This window comes from Chrysemys picta, chromosome 7 (genome assembly GCF_011386835.1).
Source record: "Chrysemys picta bellii isolate R12L10 chromosome 7, ASM1138683v2, whole genome shotgun sequence".
Lineage (NCBI taxonomy): Eukaryota > Metazoa > Chordata > Testudines > Emydidae > Chrysemys > Chrysemys picta.
The window spans coordinates 15,334,135-15,350,363 of NC_088797.1; the positions used below are offsets into that span (position 1 = coordinate 15,334,135).

Sequence of the window (16,229 nt, forward strand, 5' to 3'; positions counted from 1 at the left end):
TGATTCTGGAAAAAAGCTGGAAAATGTGACCCAAGCGCACCCCACAGGCTCAGAAAGCAGAAGGCAAATAAAAATAACCTCCTATTAATATTTATTTTTCAAAATCTCATGATTTTTAAGACAGATGCATAATTTTTGGGGGGTTGGGGGGGTTGACAAAGTTTCTGAACATTTGGAATAGGCTAGGTGGAATTCAGTGTTTATATTCTTAGAATTTCAGCATTTAATATCAATGTTTATTTTTAAGCATTTCAATTTTTTTTTATTGATTTAAATTTTCACAGTTGTGGGAAATTATGGGACAGGTGTCAGATAATGGGGAGTGTCAGACAATAATTATTTAATGACAAGAGACAGCGAGATTCAAGAAGTTAAAGCTTTATAGCCATCAAAACACTAATAGTCAAAAACCCAAAGTAAATATCCTTAAACCAAACTCTCATAAGCTCTCAAGCAGCATTTTTCTTACCTTGCCTATTTGTAAATTTCCACTCTTATCCATGGAAATATTTGTTGTACATACAGTGAAAGTGACATTGACCAATAAAAATCGAATCCTTCCAATCCTCTATATGGGGTATTAGGGAGTGGGATGGGGGCAGTAGAGCTGTTGGAGGAGGAGGTCTGGGGGTGCTTTTGGGGGATAGGGTGAGAGTAGAAGGGGATGGCAGCGGGGTGCACATGTCCCAACCCCTATTTGTGCACCAGCCCCAGTTCCTATCCGCTTATCCCTGCCCCAGCCCCTTTCCCCTGCCCCTGTCCCTAACCCCCTATACTTGCCCCATCCCTATCCCCCTATTCCTGCTCCAGCCCCTATCCCTGACTCTACCTTTGACCTTGTTTATCTCCGTCCCAGCACTTGCCCCAGTCCCTATCCCTGCCCCAACCCCAGCCATTCAGGTGGCCGCTGGGCGGCGCTGGCAGGGCAGGTACGCGAGAATGAGTCCTCCCCGGGCGCAGGGCGGACACCTAGCCGGCAGGGGGCGCCGTAGGCTGGGTTTGCGGCTGCTGCCGGCCGGGCCGCTCTTGCTCCCCCGGCCGGTGTGTGGAGCCGAGCCGTCATATGACCGCGGCGCGGCGAGCAGGGCAGCGTTGGCCTTGGCCGGAGCCGCAGCCCGCGAGTCGCTGCCGGAGGGGCTGCCAGCCGCCGCCGCCGCCGCCGCGAGTCCCCGAGGGGCCGGAGCTAGCGCTAGTGCCGGAGGGTCCCGGCCCGCTTCGCCGCCACGATGCTGGCGCTGCTGTCCCGGCTGCTGGACTGGTTCCGCTCGCTCTTCTGGAAGGAGGAGATGGAGCTCACCCTGGTGGGGCTGCAGTACTCGGGCAAGACCACCTTCGTCAACGTCATCGCGGTGAGCTCGTGCCCGCTCCCGCGGGCTGGAACTGCCCCCGGGGGGGGGCACTGGGGTGAGGGGGCAGGAGTGATCTCGGTCCCTTAGTCCATCTGGGGGGGTCTCTGTGTCTTGGGGGGGTGGGTATTGGTGAGAGGGGGTAGGAGTGATCCAGGTCCCTTAGTCCATCTCCCATTAGGCTGGGGGGGGGGGTTCTCTGTGTCTTGGGGGACGGGTACAGGGGAGAGGGGGTAGGAGTGATCTGAGTCCCTTAGTCCATCTCCTATTGGGCTGGGGGGGGGCTCTCTGGGCCATGGGGGTAATGGGGGGAGAGAGAGTGTTGGAGGGAGTCCAAATCCCTTGGTCTGCCCCCCATTGGGTTGGATGGGGTGTAAGCAGGCCTGTCTCTCGGTGGCGGTTGGGGGTTGGGACAGGCTGCTCTCCTCTCCCAGCCTTTAGGTGGGGTGGAGTATGGCTGGAGGAGGTTTCTGGCAGTGGTTAGGGGATGACTTTTGGCTCGGTGTATGGGAATGGTGGATTTTGGGGGGATGGGCCATCTCTTTGAGCAACCTTAGGACAGGTCTGAAGACCCAACCCTCAAAACAGGAGGTTGCAGCAGGCTAGCAATGCTGGCACTGCACAGAGGCCAATGGGGGTCTCCTCTGTCTGGTAGGGAGACCACTGCTTCCTACCAGCTGCTCCTACAGGCCTCATTGCAACTCCATTATTTAGTAATGAGGGGTTGGTAGCTACTTTTGAGCAGGATTAGGTACCCACTTGTTTTAACTTTAATTTGGTTTGTAATTAGCCATAATCTACAAATCTTGTTGCATTTTACAGTTCCTGGTACCGTATCCTATATAGCATCCATGCAACTGGAACGTAGAAGTACAGTGGACTAGAATAAAACTGACATTCTGTGTATTGGGTTTTGTGGGATAAAATACTAGCTGTAATAACTGTCTCTATAGCTGATGATCCATCATGCGCTTTCCTTAAAACTAAGACTGCTGGGTTGAGATGGCCTCACTAGAACTATAGCTACAACATGGTGCTTTCTGTACTAACAAATGTAGCATAGTTTGCTTGATGTGTACACAGACTCTCTACTGACAGCCATAATACTGCTTACAGCATAGCTTGATGACCTGGTTTTAGGACAGCGTCCCATGTCATGTTGTCTAGGCAAACTATACTAACAACCACATAACGTGAAGAGTGCCTTCAACCACTTTCTTCCATTTTATTTCTGATAATCTGCCATAAACTGCTTAAAGCTGCTTTCTTTTCTTGTCATGAAGGTCTGCTCCTGACATTGCACTCCTCTCCTATTTCTACACTCTGCTGCTAAGAATATTCTGATTCCAACAATCTATATCTTCTCCTGTTAATAGAATGTTTTAGGGCATACACTTTCTGAATAGCTGAAGAAAATCACTTCATGGTTCGTTGGTGTGCTCTGATGGATTCACGGAACCAATTATAAGTCTGAGGCCTCCTGTGTGAAGTTTCTTATGACTGTCACTGAACAGGAGACCAATTGAATGACTTGCCTGGGCCACTGAATTGCATTGTTTCCTCTGGCTCTGCTATTGGTATCCAATACTGCAGTTGGGGAAGGCTGCATATGACTTGGTGTTTTCGTTCACATGCAGTAAAGGGCATAACTGATAGTCCAAGGCACTTACAGGGAAACTGAGGCATTAAACCAGTTTTGGTTTGGAGTGGATATGACTATCACTTGATGTACTGAATTCTTGGGTGTAAGTTGGCTAAGAAGCTTATCTTGGTAGAGACAAGCTAACTTTTTGGCTGCATAAGAGTGCGAACAGTATGATTCTTTTACAGCCACACAGATTTTACATTTTGTGTTCTGTTAAGCTTGGATAGTCCTCACTACTTACGTCACCCTTCTGCCAAAAAGCATTTTCATGGATTCAGTACTGTCCTGTAGCTGTTTTAAAAATAAATAAATATAAGGACTTTAGATAGCATATTCACCAGGTCTGGTAGACCAGACTGTCCCTCAGTGTGTGCAAGGCGTAATACAACTGTTGGGCACTCTGACAGTCTTGATGCATTTCAGAGCTTATGTTTGCAGTTTACTGGTTGTGAAGGATAAGCTCTGCTCAGATCAGTATTTGTGTGCATGCCACTCTGACTTTTATATTTGACTAACCTGTTGGAAAGGAAACTTTATTTACCAAGTTTTCAACTTGCAGATGTTGAAGAATTTAGGTCTTGCTCAGTAAATGTAACTGACTTTCTCGTGTTCTGGCAGTTACATTGCCTAATCAAGAATGTCACTCTAACTTGGTGTCATGCTAATACTGTGTAACAAGGACACTCTAATAATTGAGTAACACTTCCTCCATAAATTTAGCCTCTGTCTTGTTGGTGAAGCCCATCTGCAGGACTAAGTTGTTAGTGTTTGGGAGAGAGGCTCTTTTTAATTTATTTATTTATTTATTTATTTATTTATTTATTTGGTAGGGAAGGTAGTGTGGTAGTCCTCAAAGTGAAGCTCTCTCTGCTTTTTAGAAGGCTGAATCAGGTTTTAAAATGATTGAACAGACTTAAGGCAGGCCCTGCAAGACTAGTCTTTCCTGTGCTTCAGGATCCTCTCTGTAGCTGGCCAGAACAACCAAACTTTGAGCAACAGCATTAACCTCACAATCCTGATAGCTTGTTGACTTTGGGAGCTGTCTGGCCTAGCAGGCAGAGCCTTCAGCTCTGTCCGTTCTTAGCCCCAGATTACTAGTGCTGGCTGTCTCTCTAGTCTTTTACAGCCAAGACTCACTTCAGTGGTGAAGAAGCGGGGAAATGATGGGATGCCAGCAACAAGAAGACTGGAATCAAAATTTCTTGTACATATCAACTGGATAGGAGAGGGAATAGACTCTCTCTACTTAGTGGTAGTTTTGTTTGAGCCTATTCTGGCTACCAAGCTGGTCAGTGACATTTGTAATGTTCTTTCACTCCCACATCCTTTGAAAAAGAACAACCCCATGAACACCTAGTACTCTAAATGTACTGTACTAGGAGCTCATGATAGATGAAAGAACATATAGTGTGTAACTGGCTGAAGTGGTAGAAGTACCACTTATTGGGAGAAGAGATGTTAAGTAAACACTTTTTTTTCCCCATCCTCCGGGGCAGAAGGAGGATGTGTCTACTATTTGAAGATCAAAAGATGGTAAATTTTACTAACAATTGCTTAGTCTTTGGCTTTAAAGCACTGAAATTTATATGGGTGAACACTATTATTAAATACATATACTTGCAAAACTCTTTCTGGGTACTGTGAGAGTCAGTAACTGCTGGGCCATGCCAGAACTGCAGCATTTATCTGGTTGTGTAGTGCAGCAGTAGATAGGTTTGAAGCATTTGGACAGCTTTCTTGACTACTTTGGAATGCTAAGGTAAAACCAGGGTCTAAAATACAAGCAGAATATTGCAATCTGTCGTTTCAGTTTTGTAGAATAGATGCAAGATCTTAGCACTGATTACATGTCCAATGATTTTGTGGGTGGGGGGGAGGGGACACGTCTGCCATACTCTCCACAAAAGCGATCATATCATAACCAGGTCCCTTGCAACTCTTTGTAATGTAGACACAGCATGAAGATTTCTCGTACCAAGCAGGTTCCTGTAATGACTTGTATCTGATTGCATCAGGTGAAATGTTTAGTGCCAATTACTCGTCAGCTTATGAGCTGACTGCTGATCAGACTTAACCTGGAAAGTGCACCAAATAAAATTATGTCCTGTTCCAAATAATGGAAATGTCCCTCCTTTTCCTATAGTTAACCACTTCCTTCTGTACTACTTAGTCTTTAACTACCATGGCTCATTAGCTCTTCCTCACTAGGTATGTAAATTGGGATTGGACCTGTTTATAGTGAAGTCTAGTTATAAACTCTTGTAGATAAGTGGGTTTTTTTTCAGATTCCACTTCGCTACCATGTGAGGCAGAAAATGTAGAGAAGCAGATGCCTTCTTTGAAGGTTCCACTTTAGTCACTGTCCCTTTAATTAGATACCACCATAATGAATATAGTTTTCCCTGTGTATGAGTAAACCTGGTCATAAGGAAGGGCATCATTCCATCATGGGCCATACTTTCCAGAATGTGAAGAGGCCTATGACTTTTAGATTTAACATTTTTTTTGCTGCAGTGTAAGCAGATGCAATCTAACTCAATTTTCCCAGGATTTTAATTGAGGACTAATAGTGTTCTCTGTTCACTAGACTCTGAAGCCTCTTATGCACTGTCTAAGTAACTCTTGCTGACTGCATCTCTACAGCAAGTGTCTGTCTGTCAACAGTCTTTCTTCAGGCTTACTGTCAGAAAACTGCAACCGAGTAGGCAACCAGTCTCCTTAATCATGTGACACAATTGAAACACAAATATTTCAAGTGAGCTGATAGATTCTTGTTGCACAAAGCCTAAAAGTCTTGAACTGGTTTTGGTAAATATTGGTCCTACATTTGAACTTCAGCTTCCAAAAGCTACTTCATGCATTATATTTGGCTGATTTTATTGTAAAACTCGTATCAGGAAGCCAGGCATCAGATGATCCAGCTTGTTAATGCCAAATGTTCTGGTCCTCCCGCTTAATAGTAACCAACTGTTAATGAAAGCATGTACTCTTCTAAAATATAACACTTACTGTCCTCTTAATGTATCTTTAAACTCACTGTTAACAAGACATTTAAAACAAATCTTTCACTCATGCTGTTTCAATGGTGTCCTGAACCCTGCAGGTGGCCACCTGAAGCATAAGCTTTTAGAAACATAAGATATAAACCAGAAGTGAGCCTCAGGACTGCTGAGCCCTGCCCACTACCATCATAAGCAACCCCATCATACAATCACGCTCATAAATTTCTCCTCCCATTTATATCATGCAAACATTCTATAAATGACTGATTTTCTTTTTCAATATATACATTCCCTTACAGTGTCGGCAACCCAAAAGTGCATTTTACAGTACAGTAAACTCCTTTTCTAAAATGGATGAACTAACAGACTGTCAACTCCTTAGGGCAGGGATGATTTTTCTTTTCTGGGTTTGTGCAGTACCTAGCACAGTGCACCCTGATCCTTATTTGGAACCTCTAGGTGCTACTGTAATACAAATACTGGTAGAATTTTTTCCCAAAGGAAGAAAGTTCAAGCCCAGTTGTGCTGAGAGGGACAGAGGTCATTTCAGGATGATCCATATTGGATCTGCATATGAATGGCATCGTAAAGGTAATTGAGCTATAAAGTTATATATTCTCATAGGGTTCTCAGGATGTCTGCACTGCATCGGGGAGTGAGTCTCCTAGCCTGGGTCCACAGATTTGTGGTAGCAGGGTTTGGGCTAGGGCACTAAAAATATCAGGGTAGGCTTTGCTTTGACATTGCTGCTTGGGCTGGAACAGGGGCTCTGAAGCTCACCATCCCACAAGGCTTCAGAGTCTGTGGACCGAGGGTAGGAGGCTTGCTTCCAGGTCAACATAGACATACCTTAGTTACCTTATTTACCACTGGTGATGAGATGTATAGATCCTCACTCAGGTATACATGAGGTAATTTACATCACAAACTGGGGAGGTATCTTGTCTTGCAATAGAAATTCATTACTTTCACTGTTGTTGCAGTTGTGGAGAGCAGAATAAAGGCTTTCAGGCTATGGTATACCTTTTACCTCTAGAGGTGGAAAGGGGTGGTATTCAGCTCTTGTTCTCCATTGAATTACTGTGCTTGCATTTAGTGGTCAGTTCAGTAGAGAGCTATCTAGAATGCTTAAAGGAAACATCAAGCTAGGGCTACTATAAACGCTTGTTACTTGCATTTCAAGCTAATGTACTTAAACTTTCCAACCGTATGGTTTCACCGCAGCCCAGTTTATAGTTGTTGGATCTCAATGGATACCAAGTGAGTCCCTAAACCAATAGGGAGTTTCTGAATCTTACTAAGGCATCACAACAGGAAACAATTGAAACACGGTCTCTAATTTCGTAACAATTGAAACATGGTCTCTAATTTAGTCTCACGGGTTCTAATTTACTGAGTTTAAACGAATATCTAAAAGATCTTAAACTGTTCCTTTGTTTGCCTCTACTTCATGAGTTCAAAATGTATGATGCAGTGGCCTTGAGTGAGTTTACAGTATGGCTTGATGGCTTTGGTATTTAAAACTCTATAAATGTGGGTCAAAGACCTGCTTCCTCTGTAGTGAAGGACCCTAAAAATTTGTGTAAAGTACCAGAATTCAAGATACCCAGGAAAACACTGACTTCAATCTTCCTTATTAGAATGATTGGGAGGAGACATTAGCATGAACACTCTCTCATGGTTGCTTGTATTAGCTGTAGAGTCCCAGTGTGGGTGGACAGGGGTGTATCTTAGATAAAATCCATACCCAAGCTTCATTATGTCATTCCTTTATGAGTCATGCTACCTTTATATTTGTCTAGAAGACAAGTCATGAGCAAGTTGGGCTGACTAGTAGATGAGAATCTGTCTTGTGCAATGGCAAAGCTTTGGTGATGTATCACTTTCTGAATCCCTTAGGATACTAAAGGTGGACGTTTTTGCATGTGCTTCATCTTAAGGAGCTGCTCTGCAGCAATGCTCAAATATTAAGCCACAAATCTAATCTCTGCACCGTACTTCCTTCTCTCAATGGTAAAAGTCAGTAAATAAAAGCCAGTCCATTCTCAATGCCACGTGTGATTTCTAGAGCTCGGTGGAAAGCTCACCCGCCAAGTATTTGCAGGGGAGGAGGTTGTACTTTTCTGTTTTGAACAGAGGCAGAAACTTGTAGGCTGAGATCTAAATGTCAGAAAATGACCAAAGCAGGAAAACGGTCTATGCACTAGCCTAATGTTAACCTTCCTTCAGGGTCTGAACAGTGCAGGAGTTTGTCACTTCAGAACCAAATATTCCCCAGACTTGAAGCAAACCGCCACACTTAAGCATGTGGCAGTTACAGTAACCTATCCAAATATCTGAAATGGAGGTCTTATGCATACTGTCACTAAGTCTATTAGCTGATACTTGTCAGGTATTCAGGATTTCTTTAAATTTATTCCAATTAGTACTACTTTAAACTTATATTTGTATCAAGCATCAGAGGGGTAGCCATGTTAGTCTGGATCTCTGTTGCTTTTTATATTTGTATGTTACTTTAAAAAGGCTATGATAAAGACTGCGTAATGGCATTGCCATTAGAGATCTGTTGATGAGTTAAGTTTCAATAGTTCATAATGTGCAGTCAAAATTTTCTGAAGATTGGTGGTGGCAAAGAAACATTGCTTCAAACTTTAACACCTCTACCCCGATATAACGCGACGATATAACACGAATTTGGATATAACACAGTAAAGCAGTGCTCCGGGGGGGGGGGGGGGGGCTGCGCACTCCGGTGGATCAAAGCAAGTTTGATATAACACGGTTTCACCTATAATACGGTAAGATATTTTTTGGCTCCCAAGGACAGCGTTATATCGAGGTAGAGGTGTAGATCAACTTTATTTTGTATATCGCCTCTAATACTTCAAATCCCATGCTGAAAATTGAAGTGAATTGTTGATGCAGCTGCAAGGAGCAGCAGCCCTAGAGCTATATACTAATCCTATTAAGATCAAATGCTGGAGTCTCACTTTACATCCCAAACTGGTCTTCAGACAACGCCATCACAGCTAACAGGAAGCCAGTGTTCTGACCATAGTCTATGGCCTATCATTCTGTAGCTACAGTGCTCTGCATATTGTGGAGGCTTGTCACACTTCAGGTGGAGATGGAAGTGTTCAGCAAGTAGCTTGCTTTACACATGCAGTGTCTCAAATACAACTGAACACGAAGCATTTGTTTTGGACCAAGACCTGTATAGTAAATGTTGCACAAGTACCTAGTATAGCCAGCAAGCCTTATATTAGGCAAATGTCTAAATAGTTTTTGCTCAGATACCTCGGGTATAACCTTCTTGATAAAGAATATCCTATGGCCCAAGGATGTTGTAAGAAAGAGTTGAAGAGAACGGATCCCAAACTGCATGCATACAAGTTTTTGGATAACTGTCCCTTCGTGTTAAAGTGAGACATGTTAGTTGTTGGCTTAAATTCATTCATCCCACTTTAAACGAAATAGGAAAGATTAAACTTTACTACCTGTGGAACGCTCAAGTGTAAAATACTATCGTGGTATTACAAATATCTAGGGCCCTACCAAATTCATGGTCCATTGTGGCCAATTTCACGGTCATAAGATATACAAAATAATAAATTTCATGATTTCAGCTATTTAAATCTGAAATTTCACAGTGTTGTAATTGTAGGAGTTGGGGCGGGGGGGGGGGGCTGTCACAAGGTTATAGTGGGAGGGTTGTGGTACTGCTAACCTTACTTCTGTGCTGCTGCAGGTGGTGGCGCTGCCTTCAGAGCTGGGGAGCTGGGATCCTGGCCAGCAGCCACTGATTAGGCAGAGCTGATGCCAGCAGCAGCGCAGAAGTTAAAGATGGCATGGTATGGTATTGTCACCCTTACTTCTGCGCTGCTGCTTGCAGAGCCGGGCCTTCAGTCAGCAGCCACCACTCTCCAGCTGCCCAGCTCTGAAGGCAGCAGCGCAGAAGTATGGATGGCATAGTATGGTATTCCTAATCTTAAGCCAGCAGCAGCACAGAAGTAACTACTGATCTTTTGTGCTTTTACCCTATACCCCCGATTTCATGGGGGAGACCAGAGTTTCTCAAATTCAGGGTCCTGACCCAAAAGGGAGTTGCAGGGGGTCACAGGGTTATTTTAGGGGGGATCGTGGTATTGCGCCCCTTACTTCTGCACTGCCTTCAGAGCTGGGCAGCTGGAGAGCAGCAGCTGTGTTTTACCCACAAAAGCTTATGCCCAAATAAATCTGTTAGTCTTTAAGGTGTCACCAGACTCCTCATTGTTTTTGTGGATACAGACTAACCTGGCTACCCCTCTGATACTTCTAAAAATGTGAATTTCCTTTTGATGCCTCTTCTGATTGGGAAATGGCAAGCAAAGAAAACTGTTTTCTCTAGTTCATTGAGCAGCTGCACAGACAGTGAGATTGGGCCAGAAATTGAAACTGCGGGCTACTTCCCATGCTCTCTCTAGTGTGTGTTTTTTCTTCCCCTCCCCCCCCTCTCTTTCAGTTCTGGTTTAGTAAAAACCTGTACTGGAATATTGTAGTTTGTTTTGGAGAAGCTTGTTGGCTAACTGGATACACACTGATAGTAAACAAGAGTGATCTTTCAGGAGACCTTACTGAAGTACAAGATGTCTAACGAGTGTGGTATTAATGAGCAGTCAAAACAAACACTACCGTTCGACTCAAGTCAGCATACTGTGCTTGCTGTCCTCAAAGTGACACAGCATTCATTAGGCTATATAATTGGCACATTATGCAGCAGCCAAACTCCTGCCTCAAGACTGAAACGCTAGGTCAGACATTGCAGGACATGGCACCTGCAATGCATTATGGGTTAAGCAAGTGAACTTGCCAATTAAAACTACTTCTGTATTCTAGACTAAACAAAATTCACTCTACTTCAATATGAAGTAAAGGCCATATTTTGTTGATGAGATTCTGCCCAGTGCAGGGGTGGGAATGACACTGAGCAGGCTGAAAATGAGCCCATGGTCTACGGTGTGGGATTTGCTGTCAAGAAGTCTGTCCTCAGTGCATGTGCATGTGTCCCTCCAGTATTGATCAGTGAGAGGAACATGCGGCTGGATGTTGAATAGAGGGTTCTGGAGCTTGCATCTTCTGTCCATCTACAGACCAACACTTGACTACTCCAAACAGCATAAAGCTGAGCTGTTGTCTCAACAGGAACAAATCATCAAAAATGTCCCATAAGGAGCAGACTCGCTGTTCGTTGATTTCAGTGCCCGTTAGGGTAAGGACTGGGAGCATTGGGGTCACATCATTGAGGCTATCTGTCTCATGTTGGCCAATGGAAATGGCCAGCATGTCCTTGAGCTTTGTGCCTCTTGTGAGCTGTTGGTCTTGACTATGTGTTTTTGTTGGCAGCAGTGGCAGCAAGGTCACATGGAGGCATCCCCGCTGGCATCAGCTTGACCCCCTCCTGATCCGTCACAGAAACATTGGCGATACACTGCATGCTCAATCGAATAGCTCAGTGGTTTGACCACTGGCCTGCTAAACCCAGGGTTGTGAGTTCAATCCTTTAAGGGGCCATTTAGGGACCTGGGGCAAAAATCTGTCTGGGGATTGGTCCTGCTTTGAGCAGGGGGTTGGACTAGCTGACCTTCTGAGGTCCCTTCCAACCCTGATAATCTATGATGCATTGTGCTGATTGCGACACTGTTAGGGCCATGCTCCAATTACATCTTAAAGATCCATCATGTGAAGCCAAAAGGCAAACTTTGCCTCAATATTACTAACACGAAGGACTCTGACACTTGTGCAAAATTTCAATGTGCGCTTGAGTGTGTTTCTGAAAATGAGCAACTTGATTCCCCTGATTCTGATATCTTGTAGGAAACTTTAGAATAAGACAACTTGCTACTGCCAAGGATCTCTTTGGGATAACAAAGAAAAAACAACCTGACTGGTTCGAACATCTGCTGCTCCCACTCATAGAGAAGAGAAAGCAAGCTCGCCTAACTTTACTTCAACAGCCAACCAAGTTCAAAACTCTTAAGTTCAAAGAGGCTAAGACTATGGTCCAGAAAGCCACCAGAGAATGTGCCCAAAAGTATTGGCAAGTCCTGTGCAAAAAGATTCAGACCTACTTTGACAGAGGGGACCTTTGTGGTACCTATGATGGAGCAAGTGCCTCTTTGAGTCCAATTTATAAAAAGACCGCAAACCTGAAAGCGAAAGATGGTACCATCCTGACAGGCAAGAACAACTTGACTGATGGATTGAGCATTACAAATAACTCTATTCAGAGGATACCATTATCTCTGATTACTGCCTTAGCTGCCATCCCTCAGCTTCCAATAATGCATGAGCTGTACCAAACACCAGCTCTTGAAGTAGAGAAAGGTATCGGAGATTGTACCTGAGAAAGCAGCAGGCAAGGATCAGATAACTCTGGAGCTCCTAAAGGCAGGAGGGAGAATGTGTGGATGTTGCTTGCAAGCTCTTCTCTGTGCCAGCTGGGAAGAAAGCCATATTAATTGAATCAAAGACTAATGGCAGCTTGTTCAACATCAGATGACTTCAGAGCGAAAGGCATGTCACCCAGTTCACTAATCGGGATCTGCTCTTAGCAGATGATGCTGCATTCATCTCTAACTCACCTGATGAATTGCAGATCATGATTAAGTTCTCTGATGCATGTATCAAGTTCGGCGAAGTAATCACTATGAAGACAACAGTTATCGTGTCATTGGGCACCAGTATCCCACCTAAAATCTGCATCTGTAATGAAGCTCTGGACAATGTGGATCACTTCTGCTATCTTGGCTCAACTTTAACCAGCTCACTTAGCCTTGATAGAGAACTTGATGCAAAGCCTCTGTCACTTTTGGCAAAGTTACTTCACATGTCTGGAACAACCAGCTGCTAGCCCTGAACACAAAGGTGTCCATTTCTCAGGCTTGTGTCCTTAGTATCCTCCTTTATGGCTGTGAAAGCTGGATCATGTACCCTCAAGCAGGAGCAGAAATTGAACAGCTTCCATCTCCGCTGTCTCAGAAATATTCTTGGAGTCACTTGGGATCAACAGATCACTAACAATGAGATCCTTGAGAGAACCGGCCTACAGTCTGCATAGACTGTTAGAAACTTGCAGGCTTTGCTGGCTGGACACGTGAAGTGCATGCCTTAAGATCATCTGCTGAAGGCTGTGCTCTATGGCCAACTTAAGAACAACCCATGACACACAGGAAGGCCACAGCTCCGCTACAGCCACAAGATCAAGCAAGGTCTCAAGAAATTCAGCATTCCCACTGACAAATGGGAGACTGTTGTCCACAACCGCTCAGTCTGGAGAAGCTTGGTGAAGGCTGGTGCAGTCCTCATGGAGACACATTGGAGAGCCCAGGCTGAGGCCCACAAGTGAGCCAAGAAGCGCAGAGTATGCTCCAACCTCCATCTGGCAAGTGGACCTCCTGTACCCACTGTGGGCAGGTCTGCCACTCGTGTATGGGTTCTTCTCCCGCACTATTGACTGAGTTGGTGGCAGGGCCGGCTCTAGGATTTTTGCCGCCCCAAGCGAAAACAATTTTGGCTCCCCTCCCCCCCCGTTTTTTTTCTTACCCTGGCCCCGCCTCAACTCTGCCCCTTCCCCAAATCCCCAGCCCTGCTTCCTCCCCCCAGGCTCTCAAGCCTGGGAGGGAGGGAGGGAGAGAAGCACTGCGTGCGCTGCGGCCACTCGGGGTCTCTCCCTCTCTCCCAGGCTCTCAAACCCGGGAGGGAGGGGGAGATCCCGAGTGGCCGCGGCGCGCGAATCAGCTGTTTCACACGCCTCAGCTGCTCGGGATCTCCTGCTCCCTCCCGGGTTTGAGAGCCTGGGAGGGAGGGCGAGCAAGGCGCACAAGCCGCAGCAGCAGAGGTGAGTTAGGGCGGCCAGGGCACATTTTTTGGGGTGGCATGGCCCGCGCCAGAATGCCGCCCCTAAATTGTGCCGCCCCAAGCACCAGCTTGTTTTGCTGGTGCCTAGAGCCGGCCCTGGGTGGTGGTGTTTCCTTTCGTCTGTCAAGATGTTGGATGGCCATAGTAAAGTAGCAATGAGATTAAATCTTCAGAGACAACTGTACTGAAAGTAAGAACTAAGTACTGTCTTGACAAAATGGTACTTCATTTAACATCTGCCTTACATACTGGATTTTGCAACTGGAGCAGAGCTGGATGGTGCTCCTGCCCATCCATTCAATGGTTAGATGTAACTTAACTACCTGTAGACTTGGGCAAATATCTTCAACTTTGGATTGGTTTCACATTTTGAAGCCTTCTTTTAAAATGGAATATCTTTTGGCTTCTTTAAAATGAAACTTTAGTTTGTGCTACCAAAAGAGCAATTATGCACCAATTTACCTGGACACATAATCCCCCAAAATTCAGGGCCCTGCACATATTGCACTGTATGACTTCAAAACTTGATCATTTGATTTAACTTGGCTAGGTTCTACAGAAGTGAGCCATATTAAGGAGAAATGGTCACCTGTGTTTTGAGGGAGGGAGTTTCAGATGTAAGGGGCAGCATTGAAGAAGGCACAGATGTCCTAAAGAGAGCACTGAAAAAAGAGTTGAATTGAGCAAAATTGAAAGAGCCAAGTGATCAAGATAAAAGTAGGAACCTTGTGCATTGTAGCAAGCAATGTGGTCTTGTGACCTTCAGAGAAGACACAGACATTGCAGTTTCAGGCAGCTTTTGCCTGACAAACAGAATATTACTGCTTATTAATTTGCTGCTCCCGTTGTGTTGTCAAAGAACAGTTTTACAAATATATTGAGGCTGTTTTTGCTTGCCTTGCTTAAAGCATCCCATCGCATTCTGAATATTCTTAATAAATGAGGGCTGAGTTGTACTTCATAGTTTTTAGGTGATTGGCTTCTTGCTGTCTGAGCCAGTAGAGTACACCTTTAATCTAAAGTTTAGGCCTGATTCCTTCCGGTGTGGATAATGCTATTAGAGACTCTTTAGATCAGAGGTCCCAAATCTGTAGGGCATGCGCCCCCCCCCCCCCCCCCAGGGGAGCACAGAGGAAAGTTTTGGAGGGAGGGCGTGGCAGGGACCAGGCCAGCCCCCATGGGGGATGGGGCAGGAGCACCATCCAGCTCTGCTCCAGTCTCAACTGCAGCTCCATGACTAGCTGTGGCTTCCGCTCCCACTCCTAATCTTGGCCCCAGATTGCAGCCTGTCTGTGGCTTCCCCTCCCACCCCCGGTCTTTGCCTCAGCTGCAGCCATGGCCCTAGTCCTGCCCCTAGCCTTGGCTCCCCCTTATTCCTGTTCATGCCCCCCTTCCGTACTCCTCTCTCACCAGGAGCTGTGGCCCTGTTCCTGGCCTCTGCTCCCGGGGAGGTAGAGGGGGGGCATGGGTTAGGGGGGTGTGACCCTGAAAAGTTTGGGGACCACTGCTTTAGATAGTAGCAAGTAGGATAAAGGGCTCTCTGGGGAGAAGTGAAACAGAGTGCACAGTGTAAGGGAGGAAAAGGGTCATAAGGGCTGGGAGGAAGAAGAAAAACGTAACCAGAAGACAACTACACACAAAAAAGCCATCCACAATCCTGTTTAGGAAAGAGTGGGGAGTAGGTGCAAAACCTAAAAGGGAAGGGTACAGTCTAACAAAGCAAGTAACATCTCTAAAAGTATCAGGTTGATGTTACAGTGGAGAGCTGTTTCATTCTTGAAGGAACTGTGGGGTGTGGTTTGGGCACATTGTGGCTTTGGGGGCCAGAGGTGTTCACCTGAATGGCTTGAGTAAACGTTTGAAGCCCTGGCCATCACCCCCCCCCCCCCCAAAAAAAGGGGGTCGTATTCTCTGGGTGCTCAACTGAGAGGCCTTTGGAGTCTGACACTTGCAAAATGCTGAGCACGCTCTGAAAACTAGATATTGAAGATATGCAGAATGGCTAGTAAGATTTTGATCTGTTACAAAATAAGTGCCAAATAACCTGTCAGGTGAGAAACATCTGGAATAATGAAATGGAACTTTACTGACCTACTCACACAGTACCTCAAAACTATGAGAGAAGTCTCACTCATGACCTTTTTTCTAAGCCACTGACACGACAAAAGCAGTTTCCGTGAAAATGCAAACCTGAACTATCAATGGCTTGAAAAACCAGCAACTTAAACCTCCACTGGCAGGGCATCTTACAGAGAAAAATTTCTTAATCACTTTTAATTGCTAGTTGCAACAATCTACAAACTATAAAGTAAAAATAGCTTCAGAGTTATGCTGTAAAAA

The 16,229-nt window shown here is 45.2% G+C and overlaps 1 protein-coding gene across 2 annotated transcripts in view; it reads left to right on the forward strand.

Annotated features, from left to right (window-relative positions):
• The first annotated feature begins 1,035 nt into the window (after positions 1 to 1,035).
• The window catches only part of ARL8B (ADP ribosylation factor like GTPase 8B), a 29,399-nt gene continuing 14,205 nt past the window's right edge, over positions 1,036 to 16,229 (forward strand). Inside the window, exon 1 of one of the 2 annotated variants that reach the window (XM_008168061.3) lies at positions 1,036 to 1,349. In XM_008168061.3, the coding sequence (XP_008166283.2) occupies positions 1,064 to 1,349 (286 nt within the window). In that variant the 5' untranslated portion in view covers positions 1,036 to 1,063. The remainder of the gene's footprint in view (positions 1,350 to 16,229) is intronic. The other variant, XM_005288515.5, reaches the window with a different exon arrangement.